The 18,934-nt window shown below is 45.5% G+C and overlaps 1 protein-coding gene across 1 annotated transcript in view; it reads left to right on the top strand.

Moving 5' to 3' along the window:
- The window catches only part of LOC138498458 (fibrocystin-L-like), a 374,239-nt gene extending 359,333 nt beyond the window's left edge, over window positions 1-14,906 (top strand). The window contains exon 17 of the mRNA XM_069622208.1: window positions 13,886-14,906. Coding sequence (XP_069478309.1) covers window positions 13,886-13,896 — 11 coding nt within the window. The 3' untranslated portion in view covers window positions 13,897-14,906. The remainder of the gene's footprint in view (window positions 1-13,885) is intronic.
- Window positions 14,907-18,934: the final 4,028 nt, after the last annotated feature.

Here is an 18,934-nt window from a genome sequence, read left to right as displayed (position 1 = left end):
GAAAACCGTGCAGTCGGACGATGTTTTCGAGAAATTCTCGGGCCAGAGTTGCTGCTGTTGGCAAGCCTTTGAGCGGAATGAAATGCGCCATCTTGGAGAATAAGTCCACGATTACTAGAATCGTATTGTATCCGGAGCATGGAGGTAGATCGGTGATGAAGTCCATAGAAAGCGTATGCCAAGGGCGAGGTGGGATGTCAATAGGGCGTAAGAGGCCTGCTGGTCTTTCCTTTTGACTCTTGTTTTGGGCGCATACTCCACAGGACATTATAAAGTCTCTGATATCTTTTTTCCAAGACGGCCACCAGAAGTAGCGCTTGATCTTTTGAGGTCTTGGCCATACCGGGATGACCTTCCATTAAAGAATCGTGATAACAAGAGATTACTTTTTTCTGTAAATCTGTGCTGGGTAGGTATAATCGTTCTTGGAAATACAATAAGTTGTCCTTTACTGCAAAGTCCTTTCCCGGCAGATGCCAATTCTGTATGTCTGCTGGAGTTACAAGTTGCCTGGCTTTATCCTTAACTTCCTCTATGGATTCTGTGGCGATTACACCCAGAATTCTTTGTTCGGGAATGATTGGTACAGGTTTAGGGTTGATCAAGTGTTCTTCCACTCCCATCCGAGAAAGGGCATCAGCTTTACCATTCTTTGTACCAGGTCGATAGGTAATTATGAAGTCAAACTCGGCAAAGAATAATGCCCAACGGAGTTGTCTAGAGGATTGGGCTTTTGCGGTTTTCAAATATTGCAGGTTTCGGTGATCCGTAATCACAGTAACGGTGTGTCGGGCCCCCAGCAGATAATGCCGCCAAGCCTTAAAGGCAGACTTGATAGCCAGAAGTTCCTTGTCAGTAATCGTGTAATTGATTTCAGGAGGCGAGAATTTGCGGGACCAAAATGCCACGGGATGCAACTGATTGGTTACCGGGTCCTTTTGTGATAGAACTGCCCCCATGGCAAGGCTTGAAGCATCAGTTTCCACGATGTAGGGGAGTTCGGGGCGAGGGTGTTTTAAGATTGGTGCAGAGATAAATTTAGTCTTCAAATCCTGGAAAGCTTGTTCCGCCTCGGTAGACCATTCAAAACGTTTGTTTTTCTTTAACAAGGCAGTGATGGGCTGGACTATTCGAGAGAATTCGGGGATAAACCTGCGGTAAAAGTTAGCGAAGCCTAACATGCTTTGCACACCTTTTACGGAGGATGGTGATGGCCATTTGAGAACTGCATCGACCTTCTTTGAATCCATACGCACTCCGCCAGGTGATAATATGAATCCCAAGAATTCAACTTCAGTCACTTTGAAAACACATTTTTCCAATTTAGCGAAAAGTTTGTGTTGACACAATCTTTCGAGGACCATTTTCACGTGTTTCCGATGTTCAGATTCCGATGAAGAATAAACGAGGATGTCGTCAATGTAAACAACAACACACACATCTATGAGCTCTCTGAGGACATCGTTCATAAAATATTGAAAGGCGGCCGGGGCATTGCAAAGTCCGAAGGGCATGACCTGATATTCAAATAGCCCATACTTGGTGCGGAAGGCTGTCTTCCATTCATCGCCCTCTTTTACTCGTACCAAGTGGTAAGCTCCTCTAAGATCCAGCTTTGTATATATGCATGCTTTTCTGATTTGGTCCAGGAGTTCAGGGATCAAAGGTAACGGATATCTATTCTTAACGGTGATCTGGTTCAGGGAGCGATAATCGATACAAGTTCTAAGGTCTCCTTCCTTTTTTGGAACGAAGAACAAAGCTGAAGAAGCAGGGGACTTGGAAGGACGAATAAACCCATTTGCCAGGTATTGATCCAGGTATTGTCGAAGGTGAAGGTTCTCAGGCTCGGTGAGGGCATAAATTCTACTACAAGGAGGAGTAGATCCAGGTATCAGGTCTATCTGGCAGTCATAAGACCTATGAGGAGGTAGAGAGTTAGCCTGATCCTTCCGGAAAACATCTTGGTATTCTAGGTATTCGGGAGGTAACTGGGGAGTCTCTGAAGAAATTGCTGCCAGTGCAACACCAGGTGGAGGGTGACAAGTAGAGACACATTCTGGAAACTGGACCGTTCTTGCTCGCCAATCGATCAGAGGATTGTGTTTCTCTAACCAAGGTATTCCTAGAATAATCTGAAACTGAGGGGCCTTGATCACATCGAACACGATCTTCTCATGGTGTCCATCTTGACTTACTAGCGTCACCTCTTGAGTGGTATGCGTTACTGGCCCGGAGGCTATCTCCGTACCATCCACCGTAGTAATGACGTCCTTTACAGCCTTGGGACAAAGAGTTAGATTCATCCTCAAAACCATTTCATGATCCACATAATTGCCGATGGCACCGCTGTCGACGTAAGCTTCAATTGCATGTAATCGATCCGGATTATCAGGGCTAATGAGGACCATAGGTATCACGAAATGCGAGGTCACGGAACTGGTTTTCACGCTCGGCAAGAGGACCTCTATTCTTGTCGGGCGAGGTCGTTTCCCTGCTCAGAGTTTGTAACTTTGGTAACTGCAGCTCCTACTGCCTTCTTGGCAGGTTTCACCGGACAGTCTCGAAGAAAGTGCCCTGAGTTTCCGCAATATAGGCATAATTGCAACTGTTTTCTCCTTTCCCGCTCCCTTTGTGTTAGAGGACCTTTCAGACCCCCTATTTGCATGGGTTCCCCGGAGTCTACTCCTTTGGAAGGAGTTGGCGGTTTGGAAAATACTCGAGCATCAAACTTGGAACGATCGGCCTTCCTGTTCTGCAGTCTGTGATCTATTTGAACGACCAAGTCTATATAATCCGAACAGTCTTGTGGGGGATTCACTACTTGGGCTAAAACGTCTTTGAGCTCTCCACGTAGACCTCTATAAAACAGCGTAATCCTTTTGTCCTCAGGCCATTGAGTTTCCACTATTAGTCTATTGAAAGATGCAATATAAGCCAAAAGGTCTTGATTACCCTGTCGCAAGGAAAGAAGCTCATTGTCCAAGGCCTGCCCAATTGAATGTCTTGCGAACAGTTTTTCCATACTAAGCTGAAAGGCTTGAAAATCATGGAGAACCGGATCATCTTGATTAACTAGAGGGATCGACCAGTCTGCCGCATTGCCACTAAGGTACGAAAGTACAAAAGCTACTTTAGCTTGATCAGTTGGAAAGGCTGCTGGCCGGCATAAGAAGTGCAACCGGCACTGATTGATAAATACTGCAAACCTCTTTGGGTCACCAGAAAATCGTTCGGGCGGAGCCAGAGGTACACATTCCCAGGTAGGTTGATCTGCACTGGATTCATAGAGGATGTTGAAGGAAGATTTGCCCCTGATGCGGGTAACGGGGTCTGTCCGGCTTGTGACTGTAGCAATTGTCTAGCAAGATCGTCTGTTCTCTCCTTGGAAATAATTAGTTCCCTTCTTAGAGCATTCGTTTCCTGACGAGCTGCATGCACTTCTGCCCTTAGTTCCCCAAGTAACCGGGCTAGGTGGTCAGTATCCGAGGTTTCCATAGCGCCTGGGCGAGAGTTTTGCGGTAGGCTTTGCGTTCTGTAACGCTCACCTGATTCTCACAGAGGCGCCGGTCTTGACTGGGCGACTACCGTATTTTCAAAGGTGATGTGTAGCACCCGGTTGGCTCTTTGGGCTGGACCTCTGTGCACTGTATGCCTGACTTGAAGAGTAAGATGTCTGCAGATAGAAAATATGGGATTAATGAACTGGGGTTATTGGGGTGTCCCTATCTCTTTCCTTTTCTCCTCTCCTGTAGACCCCCAAAGGTTAACGCTCTCACCTTAGGTAAGTGAATGCCGAGCTCTCCATCTGCCTCGGGGCAGGGTGCTGTAACCAGTTCCTTCACTGGATAGGTAGCGCAGGCCTCTTGACTTCAGAGGACTGTTGTCCGTCGTTTACTGCACGAACGGTAAGTTTCGAGTAATTCTAATGTCTTTAAAGTCTTTAGTAATGATGTCTCTTGTTTTGCAGGGTTCCGGCGATGGCGGATGACGGGCTGAAGTGAGTTGAAGATGGAGCCCGTGTGATGGATAGAAGCGCCTGGAAGCACGTAAGTAAGCGCTTGTTGTCTGCTTCACGATGCGCTCTAACTGTCTTTTTATTTTGCAGGTACAAGTTCGGAGCGGCTGCAGGGTGCCGGAATACCCACTGGGTTAGATGTGGAAAGGAGTAATGGCACGTGAGTATTAAAGTTCCCCAATGTCTTTAAACGCACCTTGTTTTGTCTTTCAGATGCGGGATGCAGCGCCGAAGGCCTCCGGAGCGTGCAAAGAGTTGGTAAGCTTTTGTCTTTCCGATGCCGGAATGCAGTGTGAAGACCTCCGGAGCGCACGAAGAGTAGGTAAGCCTTTGTCTTTCAGATGCCGGAATGCTAACCTGTTCTTTCTTGTCTTTATAGGTGTTGCTGAAGACTGGATTCAGGATGGTAAGCCTTTTTCCTTAGGCCCAGGATCAGATGCAGAAGACACGATGAGCGTTCTGCTGCAGAGGATGCAGAATAACGCAAAGCAAGATTCATCCACCGGGTGTGGTTTAAATAGCCTCCTGTAGTGCTTAGGTGTCTCCTTCCACAGCCACGCCTAGGTAAGAAAAGAGTTCCTGCTTTCCAGAAGAGTTCCAGTGTTCTGAATCTAGGGAGTGGCTCCTGCCCCACCCAACAGGAAAAGTAGTTCCAAACAGAAGAGGATCAGAGGCTCAACTGGCAGGCAAGTAAGCAGCATGGTCTGCTGCAGGTAAGTCCACCCAAGCATTATGAGCCCGGCGCTTCCAGCGCTGGGACTGGGCATATTTATGAGCCTGGTGCCACTGGCGCCAGGACTGGGTCCAAAAGGTCCCAATTGGGACTGGTTGGCACTCGGAACCTGGGTTATGGATCTGCTTCCAAGGGAGTTGGGAAAACCCTGACCTTTTGGAAGCAGAGATCATGACAATACACTAATGTTGTCCCTCTCTCCTACCCCCACAGGCACAGACCATGACAGCACAGAGCCCCAAGGAAGCGGGCCAAGCACCTCCGCGGGTACTGGCAGGGCCAGGCCGAAGCCAGCAGCCAAGAAAACCACCTACGGAAAGGCCACTTGAAGATGGCAGACCAGCAAGCCACACAACATCCGTGGCAGCAGCCGAGCAGACCCCTACCTCAGCACAATCGAGCATTTCAGGGGAGGCTGCCGCTACCGCACCAGATGAGTGGGAGCCCAGCCCGCCACCCATCCAGGGGCCCATGTCGGAGGACGACCAGGAGAGCATGCAAATGCTGGAACCATGCCTCGTGACACTGGCGTCATGCAGTGACTCCGGGGATGCACCATCACCAGTGCACAGCCTTGAACTTGACCCACTGGGGTGTGACGTCGTTCCCCCCAGTCCACCCATACAACCCCCTGCACAGCATGCTGGTGCAAGTAGATCATCCGATGGCCCCCCTTCACCTGACCAGTTCAGAGTTCAGCAATTGAGCGATCTCATAGGGAACTATATTGAGGATAATCGCCAGACCAGGGCTGGACTGCATGAGGAACTCGATCAAATGCGCCAGTCCCTCAACGACTGCACCACCAGATTGTGCGACTCCCTGACGGACAATACAACCCGGCTATGCCATGTCCTCAACCGCATTGCTTGAGGCAGGGAGTCGAAATACGGAGCCACAGCAGGAGGGCACGTCCGAGACAAGTGAGGCCACGCAAGGCAGCCCGGAGAGACGCCTCCGGCGTTCCTTGCGCAAACGGGATTTGCCTCCCCCAGACAAGGGCTCCAAGGGACATTAGCCATTCCTGCCACATGTGGTCCCAAGATTCTACATGGGCCGACTGCTCGAGAGTTGGGGGGAGGGGGGAGGGGGGTGATGTTGTGGTCTGGGGTTGGGGGGAGGAGGGTGATGTTGTGTTCTGGAGTTGGGGGAGGGGGGAGGGGGGTGATGTGGTCTGGGGTTGGGGGAGGGGGGTGATGTGTTCTGGAGTTGGGGGGAGGGGGAAGGGGCATGGGCATTTGCTGAAGTAAGCACTGTTTTTTCATTTCTTGTTGTCTCAATACACAATTGGTGTTGCAAAGTTGAACCGTTGTGGACATTCTTCATTGCACTTTTTGTCCATCTGCACATATGGCATGGGCCCATTCGACACCAGATATCAGTGGAGGGGTCAGCCGCCAGTCCTGGTTCGCGGGCACATATGTGCATCACGCAAACCTGGTGACTGCTGCATCTACACGCATGCATGGGTATGGCCATGGTCTGGTTGCCCCATGGGTCTGTTCAGGGGGTTCATGACAGGGGTCATGTGGCTTGCTGTTAGGGTACATCCACCAACAGCTGCATGTGTCGCAAAATGAGGTGGGTGTGTGGACTGTCATGGTGGTGAACAGCACTTGGCTGTCATGGCAGGCTTTCGATGATGGCCATATGTACATGTACATAGATATATTCGGCACGATCAGGGACACAAATATGTGTCCGATGCAATGTAATGCTGTGGGGTGTCGTGTCTACATGATGGTCCGTGAACGGTGGTGTGGACATCTTGGGGTACATGTTCCTTTGTCGCATGCTGCTGTTCTGATGTCGGATCATTCTGGTGCTGTGTACTGTGTACATTCTCATTTGGATGTGGATCATGTTCATCATCCAGCTCTGATCCATTCTATGGTGATTCCCAACACTCCTATGGGGGTGCCATGCCGGTGACGTGATATCGTACCCCTGCTGTCCTCCGTGGATTCCACTTCCAGGGGTGGGTCTCCAATGTGGTGCCAGGCTGGGGGATGCCGCAATGTGAATGTGCAGTGTGCCCTCGGATATGCACTTGCGGTTGTGGTGTCCGCCAATGTGTGGTGCTGGTGTAGTGTGCCTATCTTTTGTCAGTTGGTGTAGATGTAGTGTGATGTGGGTGCCTTATTCTGGCAAGGTGAAAATATGTTCATATGTGCCGTTGCCCTGGTTCTTTGGCAGGTTTGTTGTCAGGGTGAACAACGTACAATGGCTCCATCTTTTATACGCAGTTGGTTCATGCAGGCACCCACCCTGTGGCACCAGAGCACTTGCATGACACAGTCAGACGACTCAACAGCCAGCCAGACAGGTCATCCTGCATGTTGGGCCATGTGGCGCGGTAGCGTGCTGACCTCTTTCCTTTTCAATCGACCCTCCCAGGTCCAACTTGGGGCCCTCCTCTCTGACATCTTTTCCTCCACCTGTGGTGTTCCCCTGGGATCTAATCTCCCTCCCTGGCTGTTCAACCAGTATTTGGCACTCCTTGGCCACCGCATCGCCACCCTCTGCCCAAACTTTCAGCGCTATGCGGACGATACCCGGCAAATTTTCAGCCTACCCTCGGCGTCCTCCTCTCCTTCCCTCATCTCTGACTGTCTGTCTGATATCCAGGAATGGTGTGCAGCCAATGAACACTGCCTTAATGCTAGTAAGACTGAGATTCTCCTCATCGGCACACCCACTCCCTCCTTCCCTTAAGTTCAAGACACTATGCATTGTCCACAAGGCCTTCTGGGGCCTGGGGCATGAATACCTTCTACTCTCTCTTCCTGAATGTCTTCCTTCCCAAGACCTTTGCTCATCTGTCTCCGACTCACTCAGGGTCAGCCTCTTCTCAGGGCAATGAGCTGGGGGTAGATCTCTCTCCGCGGCAGGGGCCTCCCTCTGGAACAGCTTTCCTGCATCCCTGATATTTGAGGAGAACCATCTCTGGTTCCGGAAGCACCTCATGACCTTCCTCTTTGCTTCTGCTTTCTCTCTCCCTCTCCCCTGCTGAATTTTTCACTGAAACTGCACAGGATCAGGATCTGGCCCACTCTCGCCGACCTCGGTCCTGGGCCCAGCCACTCTCCACTTGCACTGCCTCCCTGGCAACCCCTGCACTGCGGGACTGTCTCTCTATCCCTACAGCCCCCCCTTCCCAGCACTTGTCTGCACTTACCTTGCACTTGCCACCAGCTGGCCCTATTAATTTATTTTTGGATATTCGACTTACTTTGTACTGCACTTCCCCCGTCCCCTTGCACTTGCACTTTTTCCATTCTCACTACCCCTGCACTTGCGCGGTCTGTGTGACACCTGGCCTGGTGGGATCGTTGTCTGTCTTCCCCTTGTTCCCCCCTCCCTGCCTCGTCGCGCCTTGAGACACTTGTGTATGGGCGCGTTCCAAATGCCATATCATATCATATCATGTCATTTCAGCAGGCCCTTTGAGTCATGTGTAGTTGTTTGGTGTCGGGCCCACCCATGTGTGCGGGTCTTGGTAGTGTTGCATTCCATCTGCACGTAGGGGGAGTGGTATTGTTTGCAGTTGATGTTCGCAACGTGCATGCCAAGCTGGTCCACATACGACCGGTGGGTGCTGTCAGGGGCAACATTGTCATTTGCCATGCCTCCATTTGCTTTTGGTCCAGCTTTACTGTTGTGTGTCTCATGGGTGGTCCATGTTGGGGATCGGTGGACCCTTGTGTGTTTGGGGATGTGTTTGGGGGGGTGTAAGGGCACTTGGATATGTGGCCGCATAATGGACGGTTGTGACATGCCACTGTGTGCTGGTGGGTGCCTTTGGCATGGGTGTGGGGCACAGGCAATACCATCACTTGTGCCGGGTTGGCACTGTAAATTTGTATGTTGCTCGCTTGTCTTGTGTCTGTGCCGCAATATGGTGGTGACGGTGTCACAGTCTAGGTGGTCAGGGGTGTCTGTCTGGTAGGCCTTCTCCTAGAGCGTCAAGTCATGCTACGTGTGCATGGGGGCTGCAGGGGTGGTAACAGAGGATGCACTGGTGCTGCATGCAGGGCCTGTCTCCCCCCTCCTTCTACCCCTGTGTCTCCTCAGTGGGGGGGGCCTGGTGTTGTTGCAGGGGTTTGTGTGGTTGTGGACTTGATTGTTCAATTGGTGTCATCTTGGTGTGGGAGGGTGGTGGTGTGTGGGTGTGTTCCTGGCCTCCGTCTGTGTTGCATGTGTGCACCTGTGGCTCTGGGTCCCACTGCTCAGTGTTCTTTACTCCTTCTCTGAGATGCCTGTATGTACTCCATGCCGGTAAGGTACTTTACGGCCTTGAGGGGGACGTAATTTACGTGTGGTCCTTACTTGGAATCAGCTCCGGTTTACGCCATGGCGTTAATTTCACCATGGTGGTGCGCACGCGCGTCCCAAGACAGTAAATTACGGCATTGTAGTTTACGGTGCCGTAATTTACGGTCTGAGGGGTCGGAATGGCATAGAGCGGAAAACCATGCCGGTAAATCAATACCGGCATGATTTGTACCTTACCTCCAGACTCGGAATGACCCCCATTGCCTGATAAGCAAGCATACAACATCTTCCCTGGAACTGTTTGCATATCTCTAGAAACTGGGATTTGGATGTGCTGACCATGAACTGACCCCAGGAATTTCTCTTCATCCTTCCCCCTCTTATACCAATTCCTTGAGTGATGATAACGATCAATGAGGAAAACACAGGGATTATATTAGTGGACCCGTTTACCCAGGTATCCATCCCCAGTGCAGATGTTGATTCCACTGGTTTGAGACTCCTTCACCAGGATCATGCAGGGGCACCAACTTATGATACCCAGAAGCAGATGATCATTATGGCAGTTGAGTTGAAGGGTTATGTTTGACAGTGAATCTCTTCCTTCTCCAGCATTGGATCGTTCATAGATTCACATACTTGAATGATTCCCTGTTGTCAGATTAGGAATTCCTGGTAAATACAATGTTACATACAAAGCAATTTACATTGCTTACAAAGCTCTAAATGCTTTCCCTTTTGTAGCTTATCAACCTCATTTTGGTTCTTTTTGCTCTTTGCCAATGAGGTGGCAGGGCCTTAGCACCACCACAGGCATCCATCTTCAGATGTTTCCTCACAGTCTAGTGACTAGGGAATCTTCTTCAGCTCTCTGAGCTTTTTTCTAGTTGACACCTTAATTTTTGAATATTCTGAAAGCATTTTGCTCAATTTGGGAGATTTAGAACTCTTCTACACCTAGCTGTATTTTGTTGCCCTGGAAAGATCCCCACAAACAAGAAAATGTTGAGTGAATCTCCCGCTTTGGCTCCTTGTGGCTATGTCAGGCAGAGACGGTTCTTCAAAGGGGAAAACTTATCTTTTCAAAGATTGCCTTGAGTGTGTTAAGAAGAATGTCTTTATGAGAGTTCCCGAATGTACAAAACATTTACAAATATGGAGTGTCAGTGCACACCTTCCATACAAAAATTGATTTTACGACAACTCAAATAGAGTAAAGAAAGCTTGGGTGCAGTGGAGGTAACTCAACTCTGGCATGAGGTTGGAAATACAACTAGCACAGAAAAGTATCCAAATGTCTCGATACTCCTGTCCCCTGCACAGGAGAATACTGTATATACTTTCACATTCTTAGTATGAACTACTGTAGAATCAAAATAACTCCCCAGATACTTCAAAAATTACACATTGAGATAAATCAGTAGTATTACATCAATGTGAGGATGGAATACAGGTAAATCAGATACAGTTAACGTTAATACTATACATGGTACGTATATATACAAAATAATTAGAAAGATGTTAACAGTTGACCCGAAAAGGGTGCTTAGAGAAAACAGTGTAGATTGAATCTCTAAAAAATATAATTGATGAGTTTCAGAGGAGGCAGATAACTCGCACAGCTGAGCCTTCCACAACACAGACCTGTAATGAAGATTCCAACATAGCCCTGATGGCTCGTACCCAGCCAAAACGACCTCCTAGGAGACAGAGAAGCATATCGCCTGCAAGATCTAATATGGCGCCATCCCTTCTATCAGTACAAAAGGAGGACTCCTATCCATGGCAAAACCGAATGGAAGATCCCTACCATGAATTTTCTGACTTTTTGTTGAGCCAGAGACATAGGTGGAGGAACATGAGGAAGAAGAGATTACTCATGACTCACCACAATAGGACATAGATGAATGGGAGAATGTTGTCTTCGAGAAACAGAAGAAGCGGGACTTCCCACAGGGGGTTTGTCACCACCTGATAATATCGCTCAATTCATGCTATAATAGGCAAAGCCATGAAGATATTTGACCTTCAGGTTTTTACGGAAGAGAAGAAGTAAGTGTTGTATGAACACAGAGAAAAGAGAAGAACAACCACACCTATTCAAATACTGGATACCATATGGGATGCAGCCAAGCAAATACTTACACACTCACTTTCAACCCTGACTACAACTGCTCGGCCTGAAAAGAAATACAAGTCTTCAGAGAATGCAAGCTCAACCAAAACTAGATTCAGTCATACGGTGGCGGCTAGGAAGAGACTCGCTAAACCCGCTTCTCTGTTCATGGCTCCCCTGGACAAGGAGAGCAGGAAGCTGGAAGCAGTAGGCATAACAGTGGCAGCTTTGGTGTCACTTTCCATTAAGGCAGCGAATGCACAGGCCATGACATACGATAGAGAACTGAGGCACAAAATGAACAAATTCATGGATCATCTGCCTAGATGCCCTCCTCACCTTCCTAGCAACAAAGGGACATTAGTCCACAATGCTACGTAAAACAGTAGTATTGTTGGGAGGCGGGAGGCTTATTCCTTTATCTCAGTGGAGCAGTACAAATTAGAATTGGCAAAGGAATTCTGCCAGAGACACAGGCATCTCTCATATGTAATGACTGGAAAGGGCTATGTAGAGCTAGAAGTAATGACGGTACCAGTAAGTAATGGAGGGATTTAATCATCATCATCAGGAATTCAATTTACGTGTGGAAAGTAAGCAGATCTTGGTAAATAGCTGTTTTTTCACTTGAAATATTAATGTATATTTACTGTTCTACTTATTTTCCTGTTATCTTTCATGGATTTACATGACCTATTTACTTTTCTATGTCTGCACAGTGCTGGTTGTATTTTGTCACAAAAACCTTCTCTTTGACACAGTTGAGGTGATCGTGAGTTAGGGTTGATGAATGAGTGGAAGTATCTATATGCGTATTACTTGCTATATCTAAATCTAATACAAGTGAATAACATTTCTTAGTTAGTCTAAGCATGCGTGCAGGCTGCAAACTCGGGGGCTTGTGAAAATGATGGCGCTAATTCTTTTTTTTTATCGTGCTAATGAAAGGTTTTGGTTGGAGAGCCTTGATAACTGAAATCCATCAGATCAGTGTGAGCGCCATTGAACAGGGCGCACAGACCCGGCTCAGACAGGAGAGAGTCAGACACTAATCTCACCCAATTGCTGACTTCTTTGATGTAATGGCATGTGTGAAAGCAGCTCATTTCACATAGCACTCATAGCAAAGCATAATCTAGTTCTATTGAAACAAGGCACTCAGGCTTATTACTGTAAAGCATGCCTGAAGATGCCCCATCACCCTATTCAAATATGTAGCTGGACTTGAAGCTCCAGTGCAAACTGTCTAACTTACTAGATCAAACGAATGTATTTCGCTCTGTGGTGCAGCACCCTGGAACTCCCTCCTCCTCTTTCTCGGGCAAACAGGCAAAAAGACTATTGATTCCAAAAATCATATAAAACCTGGCCTTTCACTCATAGATCCTCAGACTGCGTTATTGACTAACTTGCTGATCTACTTCAATGATTGTGATGGGGAGGATGCATTAAAAGCCTCTTCACACACATGTGGCATGGAAGTCATAGGTTTACTCGAAATATCAAATTGGATAGACCGGATCTATATCAAATTCTGCTACTTCGGTAGTAAATGTTTTGATTAGTGATGGAGAGTTGTAGGCCCACCTTGACCTCCCACGAATTCCGCAGAAATAAAAATCACACTGAAAACTTCAGTTAGTATTTCATTTATGAAACCCTTTTGTTATTAATCAAGAAAAAGGGTGTAAGGTTGTGCTTTTGAAATAATACATTGGCTGCAACTGGAATTGCCTTGAATATGGTCTCTCTTGCCGCCAATCCTTCAATCCTTTCTATTCTTGCTGATGGACTTCATCACTTGGACATATCACTTATAAAATTGGGACATATATAGACGGTAACGTAAGTGGTCTTCTATTGTACCCTTCTGTCAATATTGTTGCCTTGATGCATGTCTTTGTAAAAAGAGAAGCCAGCTCAGGGGATGGTTAGTTGAATAGAGGGAGAGGGAAATGCCGAAAACTGCTGTGTTGAGGAGCCAAAGTCAGAAGCACCCTGTAATTATGTGGTGGTAGGTATTCTTTGTGTTCAGGGTGTGAAAATTACATTGGGCGAGTTTTCAATAAGTAATGTCCCGGAGTTGGGGGAACTGCAATGGATGTGATGAGGTGTTGATATCAGCAGGAGAGTCTGTGATTTGTATACTAAGCATTGTGAGCCATACATTGGGGAGTGAATGTGGTGTAAAACGTGCAATATTTTAGTAGCAAGGTTGTTTCTGAGGCTGGAAACATAGGGGAAAAAGTAGAAATGGTTGTGAGTGCACAGGAAAAAGTTCCTACAGAATCAGGGCGGTGTCCTTCCTTGGTTGTAGTCTGGTTTGAAGATTGTGGATATGTGATGCACTTTTCAACAAATGTGCACAAGTTATGGTCTGTCTATGATATGTATGGTAGTCAGTGGTTATATCAGTTAGTTGAAGGGCCAAGTCTTGAGCTGTTTCCTGAGAGTCTTGTGGTCCTCTTCCAATGTAACATTGATTGGAAGGGAGTTCCAGATTTTGGTGGCCAGTAGCGAGAATGAGGATTTTCCATGTATTTTTCTGTGGAAGGTAGAACTGAGTATTAATGTGGCACTACTTGACCTTAGACCGCTCACTGTTTTGTAGTGCTGAACTTCTTGATGAAGGGGGGCATAGCACCTGTTGATACCACAACTGTCTGTGTTAACTTAAGAGAGCAAACAAGTAAATGCACCAAGATATGAAATAATATTCACTCTTGATTTCATTTTTTTACAGGCGGCTACTGATGTGTCAGCTTCAGACTCGCCCCCAAGCTCCTACAATTTAGAAAAAAACTCAAAACCCACCTCTTCAAGGAATCTCTCTGCCTCAACACCTATACCATCTCATCGCCCCTTGCGCCACCTGACTCTCAAGACGATGCTCGCCCCTCTCCACACGCCACCCAGTACAGCTGTACCCCTCCTCTGTGCCCCTCTGTATCTTACCCCCTGCTGTATATCTGTTCTGTTGGGCTTGGTTATGCATCTGTACTCTTGTATACCTCGGTAAAGTGCTCTGCTATGTATCTGTATTGTTGTATACATCTGTAAAGTGCTCTGTTGCTTCTCATAGCTAGGTCTGCGCACAATAAATACCATCATAATAATAATAATTCTTACAATCTGGATCTTCCAGTTCATTTCTATTGTTTTAGGGGACATGATAATCAATGTGCATCTCAATATACCATGTTTGTGACTATTTATATCGCTCTTAATAATACAAATCAGCCGCTCCTTCCTATTAATTAATCATCACATGGCAATCTGGACCTCAATGAAGTTCCTCAATTGTTTGACCTGTGACAATCTATAGCTACAGTATGAGTTTTCCGGAATAGTGTCCTTATTGTATTATTCTTACCTGTCTGTGGATTGTTATACACTGGCCGTGACATTGTCGTTCTAGCGAGGACAATATTTCAGTATTTCCTTTATGTACCAATTATTTCATTATAGCCTGCATTGTGTGTTGAGTGTGGGCTGCACATTAGTATGAAACTAGTCTTGGATTTTTGCAAGATCACTGAAGATTCAGGAAATGCACTTTATTGTGTGAGTCGCATGCCCATCATGAGATTTCCTTTTTCCTGTATTAGTTTCAACACACGCATGTGAAATGTAATTTTAATTCTGATGTGAAGTCAATCAAATAATTATATTCTGTGTTTACAAATGTCAAATCTTTATTAAATATCAGGTTGGAAAATTTGGGCTTGAATAAAAAAATATTTTTTTTTTCTTTTGTCACGCAATGCGTCTCCGATTATGCTCATCTGTCTGTGTGTCTTTACTAAGAGGATTTATTCTCCTTAAAGTAATGTGAGACTGCGAACTGTTACAATTACATTGAACTACTTAAGCAAACCAGTGCAATGGTTTCAGTGCTTCACATTCAATTGTAGGGCAGAACTGGTTATTTTCTGATCCTGAAAGATCTCCAGCAAAACGTAGCCCAAGGTGGTCCTTCTGGCCAATTCAGCCTTTTCTGCATTTCTCTTTCTTTTCTTATTTAATTTCTGTGACATTAAAATTGGAAAATGCTTCCCAAAATACCAGAGACTCCGCTAAAAACAAAGACGGCGTAATAACCTGTTCTATTGGATGCTGTCCACTCAGGACAGTATACAAAAACATTTGAGGTCACTGACCCTTCCCAGAGGCGAAATACTCATTTCTATATCACTTTTGTCCCACCCAGAAGGACAGTTCTGCACTGTTAGGCAATTCTCATCTGAACTACAATACCAATGTCAACCCTAGACCTGAGTTTCTGACTTGTTTGACGTCACTGAAAAAGTTCTATAGGAACACATTTGCGCTTTTTAAAATGTCTTTATAATAATGTAATGAAGCAGAAAAATAAATAGAGCACATCTTGAACGCATTAAGTACATAACTATTATTTTGTGTGGTACATATTCACGATCTCTGAAGAGTAAAATGTATTAGCAAACATCAGGCGAAACAGTGAAATAAAAGGACAACAGTATGTGAGACAGAAAGTTCATCACGCATCACACATATCACTAAATCAACATTGCAAGCAGCACATAGATCAGTGTGCAAAAAGCAGATGTAGTTAAGTATGTGTTGCCTGAAACCCATTCCCCATATTAAGGTGAGTATAAATATCCACGATACATATTCAACATCTTCTCCAGCTTCCAGTACTGCAAATGGGATCTGATGAGTTAAGCTGGGCCTGCACATAAAACAGGCAGTGCTTGTTAAGGGCCATGGACCTACCAGGTATAGAGCCACCCTAGTCAGGATGTATCAGAGCCAGTACAGGGGGCATTAGCCCATTATCAATAATTTAAGCAAAAACTTTAACATCAATATTCAGGCAATTAATCTATGCTGTCGGGCTAGACCGCTGATAACAGCCCACATGAGGGATGTTACTGAGGGATCAGGGCCATTTCCAGCCGTTACCTCCTGCAGTGAGGAGTTTAACACCATTATCCCTCGCACCCTGGGTTACCGACTGAGTGCTAAGGGATCCATTTTGAGAGTAAAACAGGCCACAGGTTGCCTTCGACCTAGTTGTGTACTGAAAACAAAAACAACTATATTTTGGATGGATTCAGTAGAAATTGATGTAGGGGTTGCCTTTTTCAATTGCTGTGCATCAGGAAACATCTGTGCGGTAGTGGAGAAGTAGAGCTGTGGGGGCAGTGTCTGCCTGAGGCAAGCAAATAAGCTATTTTGTTTTTTTATTTACGTTTGTTCGGGCGGAGGGGGCTGGAGTGAGGTCAAGGCAGTGGTGGGTAGGACGTGGTCAGCAAGTAGGCACGATAGCTGCTGTCTGCTTGCTCTGAATGCAAAATTAATTGGGCTGTTATAGCCGAAGTTTGGAGCAACTTGATTGGGGGCATTAGCCCATGCAGATGGTAATGATATGCTACACATCTCAGGTGTATGCCAGGCTTTAAAAGTAGTGTAAAGCCAACATTGCTCTTGTGGGTAGGCTAGTTCCCAATTTCCATAGCTCTAATTATGAATGGGCAAGCAGTGGCGCTAATTCTTTTTAAAACGATGATGTCGGGCCAGCAGAGCAAGAGGTTTTGGAAGTAGGATGGTTTGCAATTGCTCTTTCTGTGTCTTAGAGTGTAATGGGCTTGCCCAGCCCAGCTTCAATGGCCCTGTTAAGTGATTTATTATATATAAATGATTAATTAGCTAAGAAGTGTTTTGAACTTCAGAAAGGCCTCTTTATTTGTCTCTGGTAGCACTACAGCTTATCCTTGATGTAGCTCATATTGCTCTGATAGAATTTTTCTCATGTTCGCTCCTGATAACCAGGCCAATGCACACCTGAACGCTCACATGCTCCATACTTCCTCGGCATGACTGGCCTATTGGAGAATTTAATCTTTTCTGACTGAGCAATATATGCCTCGTTTGGACTTATTAGCATTTAGTAGAGTTTGAATACCTCTCATTGCGTGATCATTCCCAAATATTTTTAGTCAAGACTCAAACTGTCGCCATATGGATTTTGGGACCCAGTTTTAAACACCTACATAGATAATCCTAGCACCTTCAATTCTTGCTATAATGCGAACGTTCGTGTAGCAGAAACAGTATTCAGTAAACTCAGGTTTTTTACACACCAATTATCATAACACCCACTTTGCACCACACAGTGATGTATTAAACCTTATTTTTGGTGGAGTTTAAATTACATTTCGATGAACTTCTCCATGCAAACCGCACGTGTTCTCTCCCTGCCACTTTGTAACATCATCACAGGTGAGATTTCATTAAGCTCGAATGCCCTAGCAGCGTTAGCATGGATCACATGCCCCCGCCCCTGACATATGCCATAGGAGTAAATGGTAATCCAAACACATTTACATAAGCATGTAACTCATTACAAATGTAGAAGACACTTCTGCCAGCACTGCTCTTCAACACAGACTTTCTCTGAACATCCACACAAACACAATTTTCTTTAATATCCATTATAGAAAAATGAAAGCACTCAATACTGTAATGTTACTTAAGAACTTGTATAAACTTAATTGTAGGAATACAACAAGGATATCAAAAAGTTGTTCCAGTACCACAATCACCATGCATTACACTATAGATTTTCCGCCTTTGATCTGAAAACCACGCAGGTCTATAAAGATAATTGAAACTTTACAATGTATTTGCAGCATTAAGGCCAAAGTCTTCTAATCTTTTATATTTCAGAAATGGTACATCCACCATTTTAACATCTAGTGTTATTGACAAGTGACATCCAAAGTCTGTAATCCACAAAAATGAGTGAAGAGAACCTCTAAACATTCTTTGCATCTGTAACAGTGAAGTGATGTTATGCTATTTTCTTATTATCATGATGCCCAGAGCTCATCTGTGTTTCAGAGCTGTTGTATTTGTGTGGTGCTCTTTACTGCAAAAACGCTGGGGCACACAGTTGTTCCAGCATCTTGCCATATCATATGAAGGTCACAAGCTTGCCATTTGAAAGAGAGAGCATACAATGGTTATTGGAGGTTCAGTTAGGAGGGCGTTTGGGACCATGGCACTGACATGGTTTAGATAGGTACCTGTGGGTGGAGTTCCTCATGTTACATGTGGGTGCTCTGCTCCCCAAACAAATCGGATCAGTCCCAGTTTTTAATATTTAGTAGCTTCAAAAGTCATGCAATTTCATCATGCAAACAAACATTTTCGTTGGTTGAATCGCATGATGCTAGTGGATAACAAGACTCATGTTCCCGCATGCAATACATTAAATCATTTTTGTATCATGGACCTTTGTTTTTAAAAACAGGAACTTTGTTACATGCACAAATTAATTATACAAGTTCAAATATCGAATCTTAAATTAAAAAGCCCATTGGTGAAACTTAGGTTTTCTATGTGGATGAATAATCTAATGCTTAATCAACATTGTCAGCTTCTATTATTGTATCGTTGTCTGGCACCTGAGTCCGGCTCCTAGTCGTTTTTTGCAATAATGAAACTAAATGAATTCTCCCCGACTTACTATATTGTTTTCCTTTTCACATTGATGTATGCGTTACATTGTGTGTCTGTTATACAAAATTCCCTTGTCCGTCCATGGTCTTTCAAAATAATTCCATCGTGTTGATACTCTTAAATCACTCTTAAATCATACCAATGAGCATGTCTGTTCTCACAATCTTTCATTGATATATCTCTGTTTTCTATTTCTTACCATGTTTTGTACAGCCAAAAATTAACGTTATTCACTGTATCATAGGGCCTGATCACGGGTTGGGCGGTAGCCCTTAAATGCGGC

The sequence above is a fragment of the Ambystoma mexicanum genome, chromosome 5q (assembly GCF_040938575.1).
Source record: "Ambystoma mexicanum isolate Mex_15411 chromosome 5q, UKY_AmexF1_1, whole genome shotgun sequence".
Lineage (NCBI taxonomy): Eukaryota > Metazoa > Chordata > Amphibia > Caudata > Ambystomatidae > Ambystoma > Ambystoma mexicanum.
The sequence above is the reverse complement of the archived record's forward strand: the minus strand, read 5'-3'. Positions and strand labels throughout refer to the sequence as shown.